Raw genomic sequence first — 13048 nt, 5'->3', positions numbered from 1 at the left:
CCCAATTACGACATTGTGCTAGGTTTTTAAAAATTACTTCATTAATAATTTAACATTTCAAAGGGTTCATTTAATGTTCCTGTCGGGAAAAAATATTGCCTGCACTGTCGGCCTTCTCAGTGAGAGACATCAATTCAGAATGGGTAAACGAAATAAAAGAAAGCCTGGTAATAAAACCCAACAACACCGGTGACAAGATTCCTGTTCTTGTTGACAGACACGAGGTACAGTGATTTACTGCATATATGATAAATTCATTTGAAAAAAAATTAAATTAATCTGTTCGTATATATTATCATGGATTCTAACACGACCAGCGAATAACCTACATACATGTAGAGCAAAATCTATCTCCGGATTTTTCTGCAATAAACCACTTGCGTGCAATGATGTTATTCAATCCAGGTATGTAACACAGTCATAAAGAGTAGTTACCACTTCTCTAACACTGTTGATACTAGTTTGTCAAATTAGAAGTGAAATAAGTTCTTAGGTGTGATTTATCGTAGAATAACCCTAGGTTTTCGTTCTTGTGCAAAACAATATATAACACTCGGGCCTACGACCTTCGTGATTTATTTCTACGTGTAACAACTAAAATCTCTGGGTTATTCTACGATAAACCACACTTTGGAAGTTATTATTTCTTAAATACAACAGGGTCAAGATGACCCTAGATCGCTGACGTGAGTAATATATGAGCTACATGTTTCAAATTACAAACTGATGCTAAACTATTAAGAAAGTCAGTAGGTCACATTCATGGTCAATGAAATTCAGTTATATTCGGTGTGCAACACTGTATGTCATCCAGATTTAGAGGCTGTATGTTATACAAGAGGGCGAGAAAGGCCCTGTACCGTTCACCTGACCTATTGACCTAAAGATCATCAAGATTAACATTCTGACCAAGTTTCATTAAAGAGAATTCCAATAGTTTTTTTCCTTTCAGAGATTTTTTTTTCAAATTAACATAATTTATATGATAGGAAAATTTGTGCTGAAAACAATGAAAAAATAAAAACAATAGGTCACCAGGCTTGTTTTTGTGAAAAATTGTTTTGAACACACCCACTGATGCTGAAACTGCCAGCGATTTTTTATTTCGCATAATTGAAGGAAACCCTGATAGATGATTCTTGTGCTCAAAGGATGTACCTTGAAATCACATGATAAGATATGAAATTTTGATTGAGTTTAAAATTCACCATATGTGCATTATCAGGGGTACCCATTATCTTGGCTATGCCGATGTATTGGCTGGAAGCAAATTACAATACCTATTAAGTATGCAGATCTAAACCACTGTTAGTATATTTTCCCGCTAATAATAGCTGGGCCAATAACTTTTAGGCTGGGCCCCTAGAATTTGCCTGTAAGGAACCCAGGTGGCTAGTAGGGTCTGAGTGTTAATTTATACCCCTGCTAAGCACTACAGACACTATCTTCAGGTTTAGTGTATAACATCAGCTCATTCTACTTTCCCTATCTGATCTTGTTTTAGCCATATACAGTCGACATTGTATTAAGAGACCACCCAAGGGACTGTTAAGAAGTGGTCTCTTAATGGAATGGTCTCTTAATGAATTTCAGTCAGATGAAAAGGAAAGTTATTTTTAACTGTTAATGTAACTGTATTTATAATGAACTGTTAATGTAACTGTATTTATTATGAACATACATGTATGGTTTCAAAATCTGTTCAGAACACAAAAATATGCACGTGGTCCAAATTTGAAGCCTGTAGCTTGAGAAATGTGAAAGTAGGTCACTAGGTCATTCTGAAGATCAAAGTTCATTTCGGTACACAAAACTATGCATGTGGTCCAAATTTGAAGGCTGTAGCTTGAGAAAAGTGAAAGTAGATCACTAGGTCAAAATCAAGGTGAAATTTCATTTTGAAAACACAAAACTATGCATGTGGTCCAAAATTGAAGCCTGTACCTACAAAAATGTGAAAGTAGGTCACCAGGTCAATGTCAAGGTCAAAGCTTTTTTCGGTACACGAAACTATGCATGTGGTCAAAATTTGAAGGCTGTAGCTTGAGAAATGTGAAAGTAGGTCACTAGGTCAAAATAAAGGTGAAATTTCATTTCGGAACATGAAACTATGCAAGTGGTCCAAATTTGAAGCCTGTACCTTCAAAAAATGTGAAAGTAGGTCACTAGGTCAATGTCAAGGTCAAAGTTTTTTCCAGTGCACAAAACTATGCACGTGGTCCAAATTTGAAGGCTGTGGCTTGAGAAATGTGGCAGTAGGTCACTAGGTCAAAATCAATGTCAAATTTCATTTCGGAACACGAAACTATGCATATGGTCCAAATTTGAAGCCTGTACCTTCAAAAATGTGAAAGTAGGTCACTAGGTCAATGTCAAGATCAAAGTTTTTTCTAGGCAAAAAACTATGCATGTGGTCCAAAGTTGAATATTATAGGTTACTGACGATTTTAAAAGCTTTTCCCTATATAAGTCTATATGAACCATGTGACCCCCGGGGCGGGGCCATATTTGACCCTAGGGGGATAATTTGAACAAACTTGGTAGAGAACCACTAGATGATGCTACATTACAAATGTCAAAGCCCTAGGCTTTGTGGTTTGGACAAGAAGATTTTCAAAGTTTTTCCCTATATGTAAACCATATGACCCCCAGGCGGGGCCATATTTGACCCTAGGGGGGTAATTTGAACAATCTTAGTAGATGACCACTAGATGATGTCACATACAAAACAACAAAGCCCTAGGTCCTGTGGTTTTGGACAAGAAGTTTTTCAAAGTTTTTCTCTATACAAGTCTATATAAACCATGTGAACCCGGGGGCGGGGCCATATTTGAACCTAGGGGTATAATTTGAACAAACTTGGTAGAGAACCACTAGATGATGCTACCTTACAAATGTCAAAGCCCTAGGCTTTGTGGTTTGGACAAGAAGATTTTCAAAGTTTTTCCCTATATGTAAACCATATGACCCCCAGGCGGGGCCATATTTGACCCTAGGGGGGTAATTTGAACAATCTTAGTAGATGACCACTAGATGATGTCACATACAAAACAACAAAGCCCTAGGTCCTGTGGTTTTGGACAAGAAGTTTTCAAAGTTTTTCTCTATACAAGTCTATATAAACAATGTGACCCCGGGGGCGGGGCCATATTTGACCCCAGGGAAATAATTTGAATCATCTTGGTAGAGAACCACTATATGATGCTTCATACCAAATATCAAAGCCCTAGGCCCTGTGGTTTTGGACAAGAAAATTTTCAAAGTTTTTCCCTATATAAATCTATGTAAATTATAGAAATAAACAAAGGGCCATAACTCAGTCAAAAATTGCTGAACCAGTCTGATTTTCAGGGGGACACAACTAGGGTACCAATACATCATTCGGACAAAGTTTGGTCAAAATCCCCTCCGTAGTTTATGAGGAGATGCGAAAACGAGAAATTGTTAACGGACGGACGGACCACGGACGCAGAGTGATTTGATGATGGTGGGCAAAAAATTCCAGGTCTGAAATAAGTATTGTAAGTTTCAAGTCAATAGCTTTTATAGTAACAGAGATATTGGACTTTATTCGGGGTGAGTGCAATAGCTTTTCTTTTTTCCCCAAAAAAATCGAGCTAAAACCTGGAACAAAATAATGCCATGGTCAGCACAGCTTCCATATTTCACTAAATACATGTGAATGCAAAATTGAGCAAATAATATAAATGAAATAAATACCTTTTTCTGTACCTGCCAATATGCATTTGCATGTATACATTAAAAGGCGGAATCCACAGACTCTTTCAAGGAAGAGATGCTGTCTACAGTAAACTTATATGCCTTGGGAGGAAATCACCTCGTTCAAGCTATGAAGATGGTACTTGATCAGAATCCTGGAAACGATAATTACAGCTGTTTAAGGTAATGTATCCAATTTACTTTCAGTTTAAGCTCTTCGATGAAACACCGAAATTTTCAGTGAAATAAAATTGATGTTATCTTTTGTTTTAACTGTTAAAAGTATCAATTTCATTATTCACTGTTATGAAACAGCACTGCTATGAAAAACGACATGTACAACAAACAAGAGGGCATGAAGGCCCTGTATTGCTCAAAATGACCTAGGAATCATTAGATTAACATTCTGACCAAATTTCATTAAGATATGGTCATAAATGTGGCCTCTGAGTGTTAACTAGCTTTTTCTTTGATTTAACCCAGATACCTAGTTTTTGACCCTACATGACCTAGATTCAAACTGGACCTTGACATCATAAAGATTAAAATTCTGACCAAGTTTCATGAAGATACAGTCATAAATGTGGCCTCTACAGCGTTAACAAGCTTTTCCTTTGATTTGACCTGGTGACCTAGTTTTTGACCCCAGATGACCCAATATCGAATTCGTCCAAGATTTTATTGAGGGTAACATTCTGACTAAGTTTCATTAAGATTGGGCCAAAATTGTGACCTATAGAGTTTTAACAAGCTTTTCCTTCAATTTGACCCGGTGACCTAGTTTTTGACCCCATAAGACCCAGATTTAGATCTGACCTAAAGATCATCAAGATTAACATTCTGACCATAATTCATGACAATACAGTCATAAATGTGGCCTCTAGTGTGTTAACAAGCTTTTCCTTTGATTTGACCTAGTGACCTAGTTTCTGACCCAATCGGACCCAGATATGAACTTGACCTATATATTATTAGGATTAACATTCTGACCAAGTTTCATTATAATATAGTCATAAATGTGGCCTTGAGAGTGTTATATAGCTTTTCCTTTGATTTGACCTGGTGACCTAGTTTTTGACCCTACATGACCTAGATTCAAATTGGACATTGAGATCATCAAGATTAAAATTCTGACCAAGTTTCAAAAAGATACAGTCATAAATGTGACCTCTTCAGTGTTAACAAGCTTTTCCTTTGATTTGACCTGCTGACCTACTTTTTGACACCTGATGACCCAATATCGAACTTGTCCAAGATATTATTGAGGTTAGGTTGACTAAGTTTCATTAAGATAGGGCCCAAAAATTGTGACTCTGAGTGTTAGTAAGCTTTTCCTTTGATTTGACCTGGTGACCTAGTTTCTGACCCAAATGACCCAAAAACGAACTTGTCCAAGATTTTATTGAGGGTAACATTTGACCAAGTTTCATTTATGATTGGGCCAAAATTGTGACCTCTTGAGTGTTAACAAGCTTTTTCGTTGATTTGACCTAGTGACCTAGTTTTTGATCCCGGATGACCTAATATCGAACTCGTCCATGATTTTATTGAGGGTAACATTCTGACCAAGTTTCATGAAGATTTGGCCACAATTGTGACCTCTAGAGTGTCAAATTGTTGACGACGATGACGGAAGGACGACTGACGGACGACCACTGACATAAGGCTATCACAAAAACTCACCTTGAGCACATTGTGCTCGGGTGAGCTAAAAATAGAGAATTCATTGCCAGATATACTTAGTAAAGATGTCGATGTATAACAACACTTAAGGATTATAAATTATACATTCTTGGATTCTTTTTTCACTGTATACACCCATTCAATAACGTGAAAAGTGTGCAATCAGAAAAAAAAATAACTTGCTGTTAATACTAGATTTTCATACTATGAACTGTCTTTCCAAGGGGCGTACATGTATCTGTTTTTCTGCACAAACAAACAACTGGTATCAGTCTTGCTTCTTTCATAAAAACATTACATTCCAGCATGCAAAATGCAATACATACTAGAACGTTTTCAGTTTAGCTAAAAATCCAATGCAAAGGCCTTGCACCTTCAGGACAAGAACAATTTACAATATCTCCCCCTTTATGTGTACTTAGAACATGAGCACCCATGGGGCACAGCCTCTACACCCATGGGGTATAACTTAAACAGCTTTGGTAAACGACCACAAGCCAATGTAACATACAAAATATGAAAGGCTTGTGGTTTTATACAAGAATATATTTACTTTTTTTCCACTATATACAGGTGTAGGCAAATACTTGAAAATGAACCCTCTCTTCAATACCAATAAATTTATATCATGATTCGGGTGCTTCTCAATGTTTAATATCCTCTCTAATATATTACATTATCTCATATACACTTTTTACTACAAATTAACAGGGCCATAGAAGTTGAAGTTTTCTGTGGATTAACAAATCTGGAGGCGAGATTTGTGGGAAGTGCCCATAACAAAAAGTGCAACACCTTAAAACCAACTTTTCAGGTATTACTTAATGCATGTCAAATGATGACAGTGAACAAGTGTCTACAGTTACAATCCATTCCCATTAGTGGGTACTGAGATACCAGCTTACATACAAAACCTTGACCAACAATTTAGAGGTCAAAAAATGGGCATAATTTTGTAAAAAAGCAACAAAAAAAAAATCTGGAACCTGTGCAATGTAAGTCAGTTCATCACAGTGAATAAGTGGTTACTGAGATACCAACTTACATCTAACACTTAACCAAATCGGGATGTCGACGCTGATGCACACGCAAACGCAAGGGCGAGTGCAATAACTCTACTATTCTTTGAACAGTCAAGCTAAAAATGGAAACTGCATTTTACCTTAAAAAAAATTGATTGTAACTTCTATTCATAACTGTTTATTTAACAAATAATCAAGTCCTTTGAGTAGTTTATCACCTGATATACAACGGATCGGAGTTCAGACGCGTAGGAATTGAACCACGAGTGCGTTAGCCTGATTAGTTCAATACTGAAGCATCTGACTGATGAACCATGGTAAATTAGAAATAAATCACAAGAAGGCCTTGATTGTTTTCATCCTGACATGCTAATAGACATACTTTAATAAATACTATGCTGGACTTCTTTTACCCAAGGAGTAATGTATCGGACGTCATGCTGCAATTTTTTTGTCATAACGGACGTCATAATGCTGTCATACTGGTCGGTGCCTCAACCATTGCTTATTGCAGAATATACATAGCTTGATTTCCTCCTTTGTTTACAGTGACTTTTTTGGCCTATATTTTAATCCCCCGCCATGGCGGAGGGATTATAGGAATAGTCTGCGTCCGTCCTTCCGTCCGTAACAAAATCGTGTCCGGTCCATATCTCCTAAACCCCTTGAAGGATTTTCATGAAACTTTGGTCAAATGATCACCTCATCAAGACGATGTGCAGAGCCCATGAGTCAGCCTTGTCGGTTCAAGGTCAAGGTCACAACTCAAGGTCAAAAATTTGAGCCTGCCATTTTGTGTCCGCTCTATATCTCCTAAACCCCTTGAAGGAATTTTATAAAACTTGGGTCAAATGATCACCTCATCAAGACGATGTGCAAAACCAATCAATCAGTCATGCCGGCTCAAGGTCAAGGTCACAACTTAGGGTGAAAGGTTTGAGCCTTCCATTTTGTGTCCGCTCTATATCTCCTAAACCCCTTGAAGGATTTTCATCAAACTTGGGTCAAACTATCACCTCATCAAGGCGATGTGCAGAACTTATGAGTCAGCCATGTCGGCTCAATGTCAAGGTCACAACTGAAGGTCAAAGGTTTGAGCCTTCCATTTCGTGTCCGCTCTATATTTCCTAAACCCCTTGAAGGAATTTTATAAAACTTGGGTCAAATGATTTCCTCATCAGAACGATGTGCAGAAATTATGAGTCAACCATGCCAGCTCAAGGTCAAGGTCAAAACTAAGGGTCGAAGGTTTGAGCCTTCCATTTGGTGTCCACTCTGTATCTCCTTAACCCCTTGAAGGATTTTCATCAAACTTGGGTCAAATGATAACCTCATCAAGAACTCATGAGTCAGCCATGGCAACTGAAGGTCAAGGTCACAACTGAAGGTCAAAGGTTTCAGCTCTGTATCTCCTAAACCCCTTGAAGGATTTTCATGAAACGTTGGTCAAATGATCACCTCATCAAGACATTGTGCAGAATTTATAAGTCAGCCATGTCAGTTCAAGCTCAAAGTCACAGCTAAAATCAAAGGTTTACCCTTTCACTATCCATAGCAGTGGCGGGGGATTTAGCTGTCTTTCAGACTGCCTTGTTACTGCTGAAAACTGTAACCCCTTGAAACAACTTTCAGTTACAAAATGTAGAGATTTGTAACAGTTATTATAAAAATTTAACATATCTCATTCTCCCAATTAAGCAGGCATAGGCACCATGACTATTTCCAAAAAAAAATTCAAAACATCATTGCTTCAACTGGAAATAAAACTGAGTAAGGTTAGAATAAAATTTAAGTATCTTTTACATGTATTCTAATATCAAACTAGAAATTGCTTTTTGTAAAAAAGCGCAAGTCTCCCCCAATGCAAAGTCCTATAGGCAAGAAGTCAATAGGGGTCAGGAGCGAAAGTCAAAGAGACACTGATGGTTGGCTGCAATAGGGATCATCTACTTGGCATATCCAGTCATCCCGCTAAATTTCAACACTCGTGGCCTAGTGGTTCTCAAGTCACTGTTCAGGCTCCTGTGACCTTGACCTTTGATCAAGTGACCTCAAAATAATTAGGGGTCATCTACTTTGCATGTCCAATCATCCTATTAAGTTTCAACATTGTAGGTTAAGTGGTTCTCAAGTTATTTCCAAAAAATGATTTTACATGAACAGGCCACTATGACCTCGACCTTTAATAGACTTACCAAAATCAATAGGGGTCATCTACTCTGCATGTTCAATCATCCTATGAAGTTTCAACATTCTGGGTCAAGTGGTTCTCAAGTTATTGATCGGAACTGATTATCAATGTTCAGGCCCCTGTGACCTTGACCTTTAACAGAGTGACCCCAAAAACAAAAAGGGTCATTTACTCTGCATGATCAATCATACTATGAAGTTTCAACATTCTGGGTCGAGAGGTTCTCAAGTTATTGATTGGAAATGGTTTTCCATGTTCAGGCCCCTGTGGCCTTGACTTTTAACAGAGTTACCCTAAAATCGTTAGGGTTCATCTACTCTGCATGACCAATCATCCTACGAAGTTTCATCATTCTGGGTCAAGTGGTTCTCAAGTTACTGACCGAAATGGTTTTCAATGTTCAGGCCCCTGTGACCTTGACCTTTAATGGAGTGATCCCAAATTCGAAAGAAGTCATTTACTTTGCATGTACAATCACCCTATGAAGTTTCAACATTCTGGGTCAAGTGGTTCTCTAGTTATTGATCAGAAATGGTTTCCAATGTTCAGGCCCCTGTGACCTTGACCTTTGACGGAGTGATCCCATAATCAATAAGGGTCATCTACTCTTTATGACCAATCATCCTATCAAGTTTCAACATTCTGGATCAAGTGGTTCTCTAGTTATTGATTGGAAATTGTTTTCAATGTTCAGGCCACTCTGACCTTGACCTTTGATGGAGTGACCCCAAAATCAATAGGGGTCATCTACTCTTCATGACCAATCATTCTGTGAAGTTTCAACATTCTGGGTCAAGAGGTTCTCTAGTTATTGATCGGAAATGGTTTTCAATGTTCAGCCCCCTGTTACCTTGACCTTTGACGGAGTAACCCCAAAATCAACAGGGGTCATCTAATCTTCATGACCAATCATCCTATGAAGTTTCAATATTCTGGGTCAAGTGGTTCTCTAGTTATTGATCGGAAATGGTTTTCAATGTTCAGGCCCCTGTAACCTTGACCTTTGATGGAGTGATCCCAAAAACAATAGGGGTCGTCTACTCCAGTAGCCCTACAATCCTATGAAGTGTGAAGGTTCTAGGTCAAATAGTTCTCCAGTTATTGCTCGGAAATGAAGTGTGACGTACGGACGGACGGACGGAAGGACGGACGGACAGGGCAAAAACAATATGTCTCCTGGGGGAGACATAATTTATGCTAGAAAGGCAATAACTTTAAAGTTGGGAAGCCTGAAATGCCACTTTTAAAGCTGGCAATATAAGGTAAAGTGTACAAGATTTCGCAAATGTCCCAGTAATTTTTACCTTGAGAAATCATTCACTGTCTGATGTCCTCTGTTTTGAGCATAAAGGCAATACATTTAACGAAAACACTTTGAAACATACAGGATAAAGTGAAGAACAGTAGAGGAATATATGAAGTCTATGCAAATTCATCTGAGGTCTCATGGAAAGAAGCATGTGCCCGTTCCTTAGGACTGCTTGATGGAAAGGTATGAATTATTTAAATTTTGGTCTGTTTATAATGTTTGTCCATTTTCACTTCGCACCCGACGAATTTAAGGACTATTTGCCATCTTTTGTACGTTTTTTCCTAAATTCAAGTAGTTTTCAAGTAGTTTCTGACTGTTACAAAATTCAAGTAGTTTTCAAGGAGTAGGCATCAAATTCAAGGACTTTTCATGGCCTGTGCGAACCATGAGTAAGAAAGTTAAAATTTCATTCTTTTATACAACATACAGATTTGTCTTATTTTTACAGAAGAAATATTCTGTAAAGAAACAATCATATATTCTACTGGTAAAAGTATATTTCCCCCACCAAAAAAAAAAAGAAGAAAAAAACAAGAGCTGTCACTAATGGTGACAAATGCCCCCGCAGCACCTTGACCTTTGACCTGGTGACCCCAAAGTCAGTAGGGGTGGTGCACTCAATAAGTAATATCAGCATGTGAAGTCTGAAGGTCCTGGGTGCAGTGGTTCGCGAGTAAAGTGCCTTCATGCAAAAAGTTAGCGTTGGCCCCTGTGACCTTGACCTGGTGACCCCAAAGTCAGTAGGGGTGGTGTACTCAATAAGTACTATCAGCAGGTGAAGTTTGAAGGTCCTGGGTGCAGTGGTTCGTGAGTAAAGTGCCTTCATCCAAAAAGTTAACGTTGGCCCCAGTGACCTTGACCTTTTACCTGGTGACCCCAAGGTCGGTAGGGGTGGTGTACCCAATAAGTACTATCAGCATGTGAAGTTTGAAGGTCCTTTGTGCAGTGGTCCGCGAGTAAAGTGCCTTCATGCAAAAAGTTAACGTTGTGACGAACTAACTAACTAACAAATAACTAACGAACGGACGGACAGTTGAAAACTAATATGCCTCCCTTCGGGGGCATAAAAAGAGTAGGGTCGGGAGACAGCAAACAAAGACTTTTTTTAATGTGGCCTTACATGTGGTAAACGTTTTCTATTTTGCATTCATTCTTTACATATTGTGGTAGAATTCTGCCTCATTAACTCCATTTACTTGAGGCATCCTAGAAACAAGAGCACTGCCTTGCGTTTGCTGACACTCATCTGATTTATTGGTATAACAGAAAAAATGTCCCAAACATGATTTTCCAGAAAGGGCGATAATTCTTTCAAAAAGCAGGATGGAGTTGTTTCTTGATGTTCAGGGTCAGCTTATGATGGTGAACAACTGTTGCAAGTTTCAAAGCAAGAACTTTTGATAGTTCAGGAGAAAAGTTGACCTAAACATAAAAATTAACCAAGAAATCTGATATTTTTAAGTCCAAAAGGGGCCATAAGGCCCATAATTCTTGCAAGAATAGAGTTGTTTCTTGCTGTACATAGTCAGCTACTGATGGTGTACAAGTGTTGCAAGTTTCAAAGCAATACCTTTCATAGTTTAGGAGAAAAGCTGATATAAATATAAAACTTTACCAGGCAACGCAGACGCCGATCAAGTGATGACAATAACTCACCATTTTTTTTTAAAAAGACAGAGGAGCTAAAAATGATAACCTTTAGCCGACACACACATTCTTTAAATTATTTTTAGATTGCGCCAACATTTTCGGACAAGAAAATCAGTGTAATATCCACTAGGCATGTATATACAGGAAAATGACAACCCCCTCTAGCTACGCTACAATATTTAATATTGATAAATCTATTTTATTTACAGGAAATTAACAAAGACGGCATACCAGTCATTCTGTCTGTGGCAAGTTACAGTTCGGTAAACTACAGTCACGTCATGGAAATATTTTCTCAATTCACCAGAAACAGTCCAATGGGGACGAGCATTCGCAAGTAGTATGTAGTACATTTTAAAAATTAATGTTTTTTTTTTTTTAGATGAATACAGTTACAAAGATTATTAACTTTACACAAACATACTCATAAAAGCATATTTAAGTATTTCATATGAACTTCTGTTATAACCCCCAGCCATTACAAATGTACAAAATCACTATAAAAACAACTTGTAACTCATATGTCAATTTCTAATTAGCAAATAATCAAGGCCTTCAAGTTGTTTATCTTCTGATTTACCACGGTTCAGAGTTCAGATGCGTAGGAATTGAACCACGAGGGGTTATAGATGTCATACATAATGCATATTTATAAGCATTAACAGGAATTAAACCAACTTTTTAACTTTTTCATATTTTTACAGTTATTCAAAAACTTACTTTCGGTGAAGGACGATAACAGAACTCCTTTCCTGGCAGCATCAATAGGCACACATGGAGTTAAACAGGTACCTGCAATTTACAATTTATCTAGACATTAGACAGCAAACAAGAGCTGTCACAGAGTTATGCAACTTGTGTCATATGATGTGGGTGATAATGTTAAACAACTATTTAAAGTTTGAATCAAATCCATTCAGTAATAACAGAGGTAGAGTGAAAGTGCATCAAAACTTTAACCTGAAAATCTAAGTGAAAAGGGGGGATAATTCATGAAATATTGGTGCCAGAGTTGTGGCCCTAATGTCAGATGATGTGGATGAGCATGATGAATAAGTATTTCAAGTTTGAATCAAATCCATCAAGTAATTACAGAGATAAGTTGAAAAAAGAGAAAGTGCACCAAAACTTTAACCAAGGTGGGGACGCGAAAAGACGCCGACGCGAGTAGGATAGCTCTCCTTATACTTCGTATAGTCGAGCTAAAAATCATATGAGAACATGATTCAATGAGAAATCAAAGTTCTGGACAGCTGCATCTTTATTTTCACCACAAACATTCCGTAATCACACCGGTATGTGTCTCACTTGCGTGAAAACAAGTGAATGAAGTATTGCCATGTAATTCCAGTCCAATACTGGAAGCACCTAAATTTCTCTACTAAAGTATAGGAGTGACTATTGAGGACAATTTTGACTATTGCATAGATTGATATTGCCGAAAAACTATTGCGATACTATTCTATTGCA

At 37.8% G+C, this 13048-nt stretch overlaps 1 protein-coding gene across 1 annotated transcript; it reads left to right on the top strand.

Annotated features, from left to right (window-relative positions):
- The first annotated feature begins 203 nt into the window (after positions 1-203).
- LOC128553407 (uncharacterized) lies at positions 204-12111 on the top strand. The gene is made up of 5 exons (XM_053534549.1): positions 204-224; positions 3767-3903; positions 6115-6217; positions 10004-10108; positions 11788-12111. Exons 2-5 carry the CDS (start codon positions 3797-3799, stop codon positions 11917-11919), a joined length of 447 nt encoding a protein of 148 aa, XP_053390524.1. The 5' UTR covers positions 204-224; positions 3767-3796; the 3' UTR covers positions 11920-12111.
- The last annotated feature ends 937 nt before the right edge of the window (positions 12112-13048 follow it).

Source organism: Mercenaria mercenaria, unplaced genomic scaffold (assembly GCF_021730395.1).
Source record: "Mercenaria mercenaria strain notata unplaced genomic scaffold, MADL_Memer_1 contig_3794, whole genome shotgun sequence".
Classification (NCBI taxonomy): domain Eukaryota; kingdom Metazoa; phylum Mollusca; class Bivalvia; order Venerida; family Veneridae; genus Mercenaria; species Mercenaria mercenaria.
This window is presented reverse-complemented; position numbering and strand designations above follow the sequence as displayed.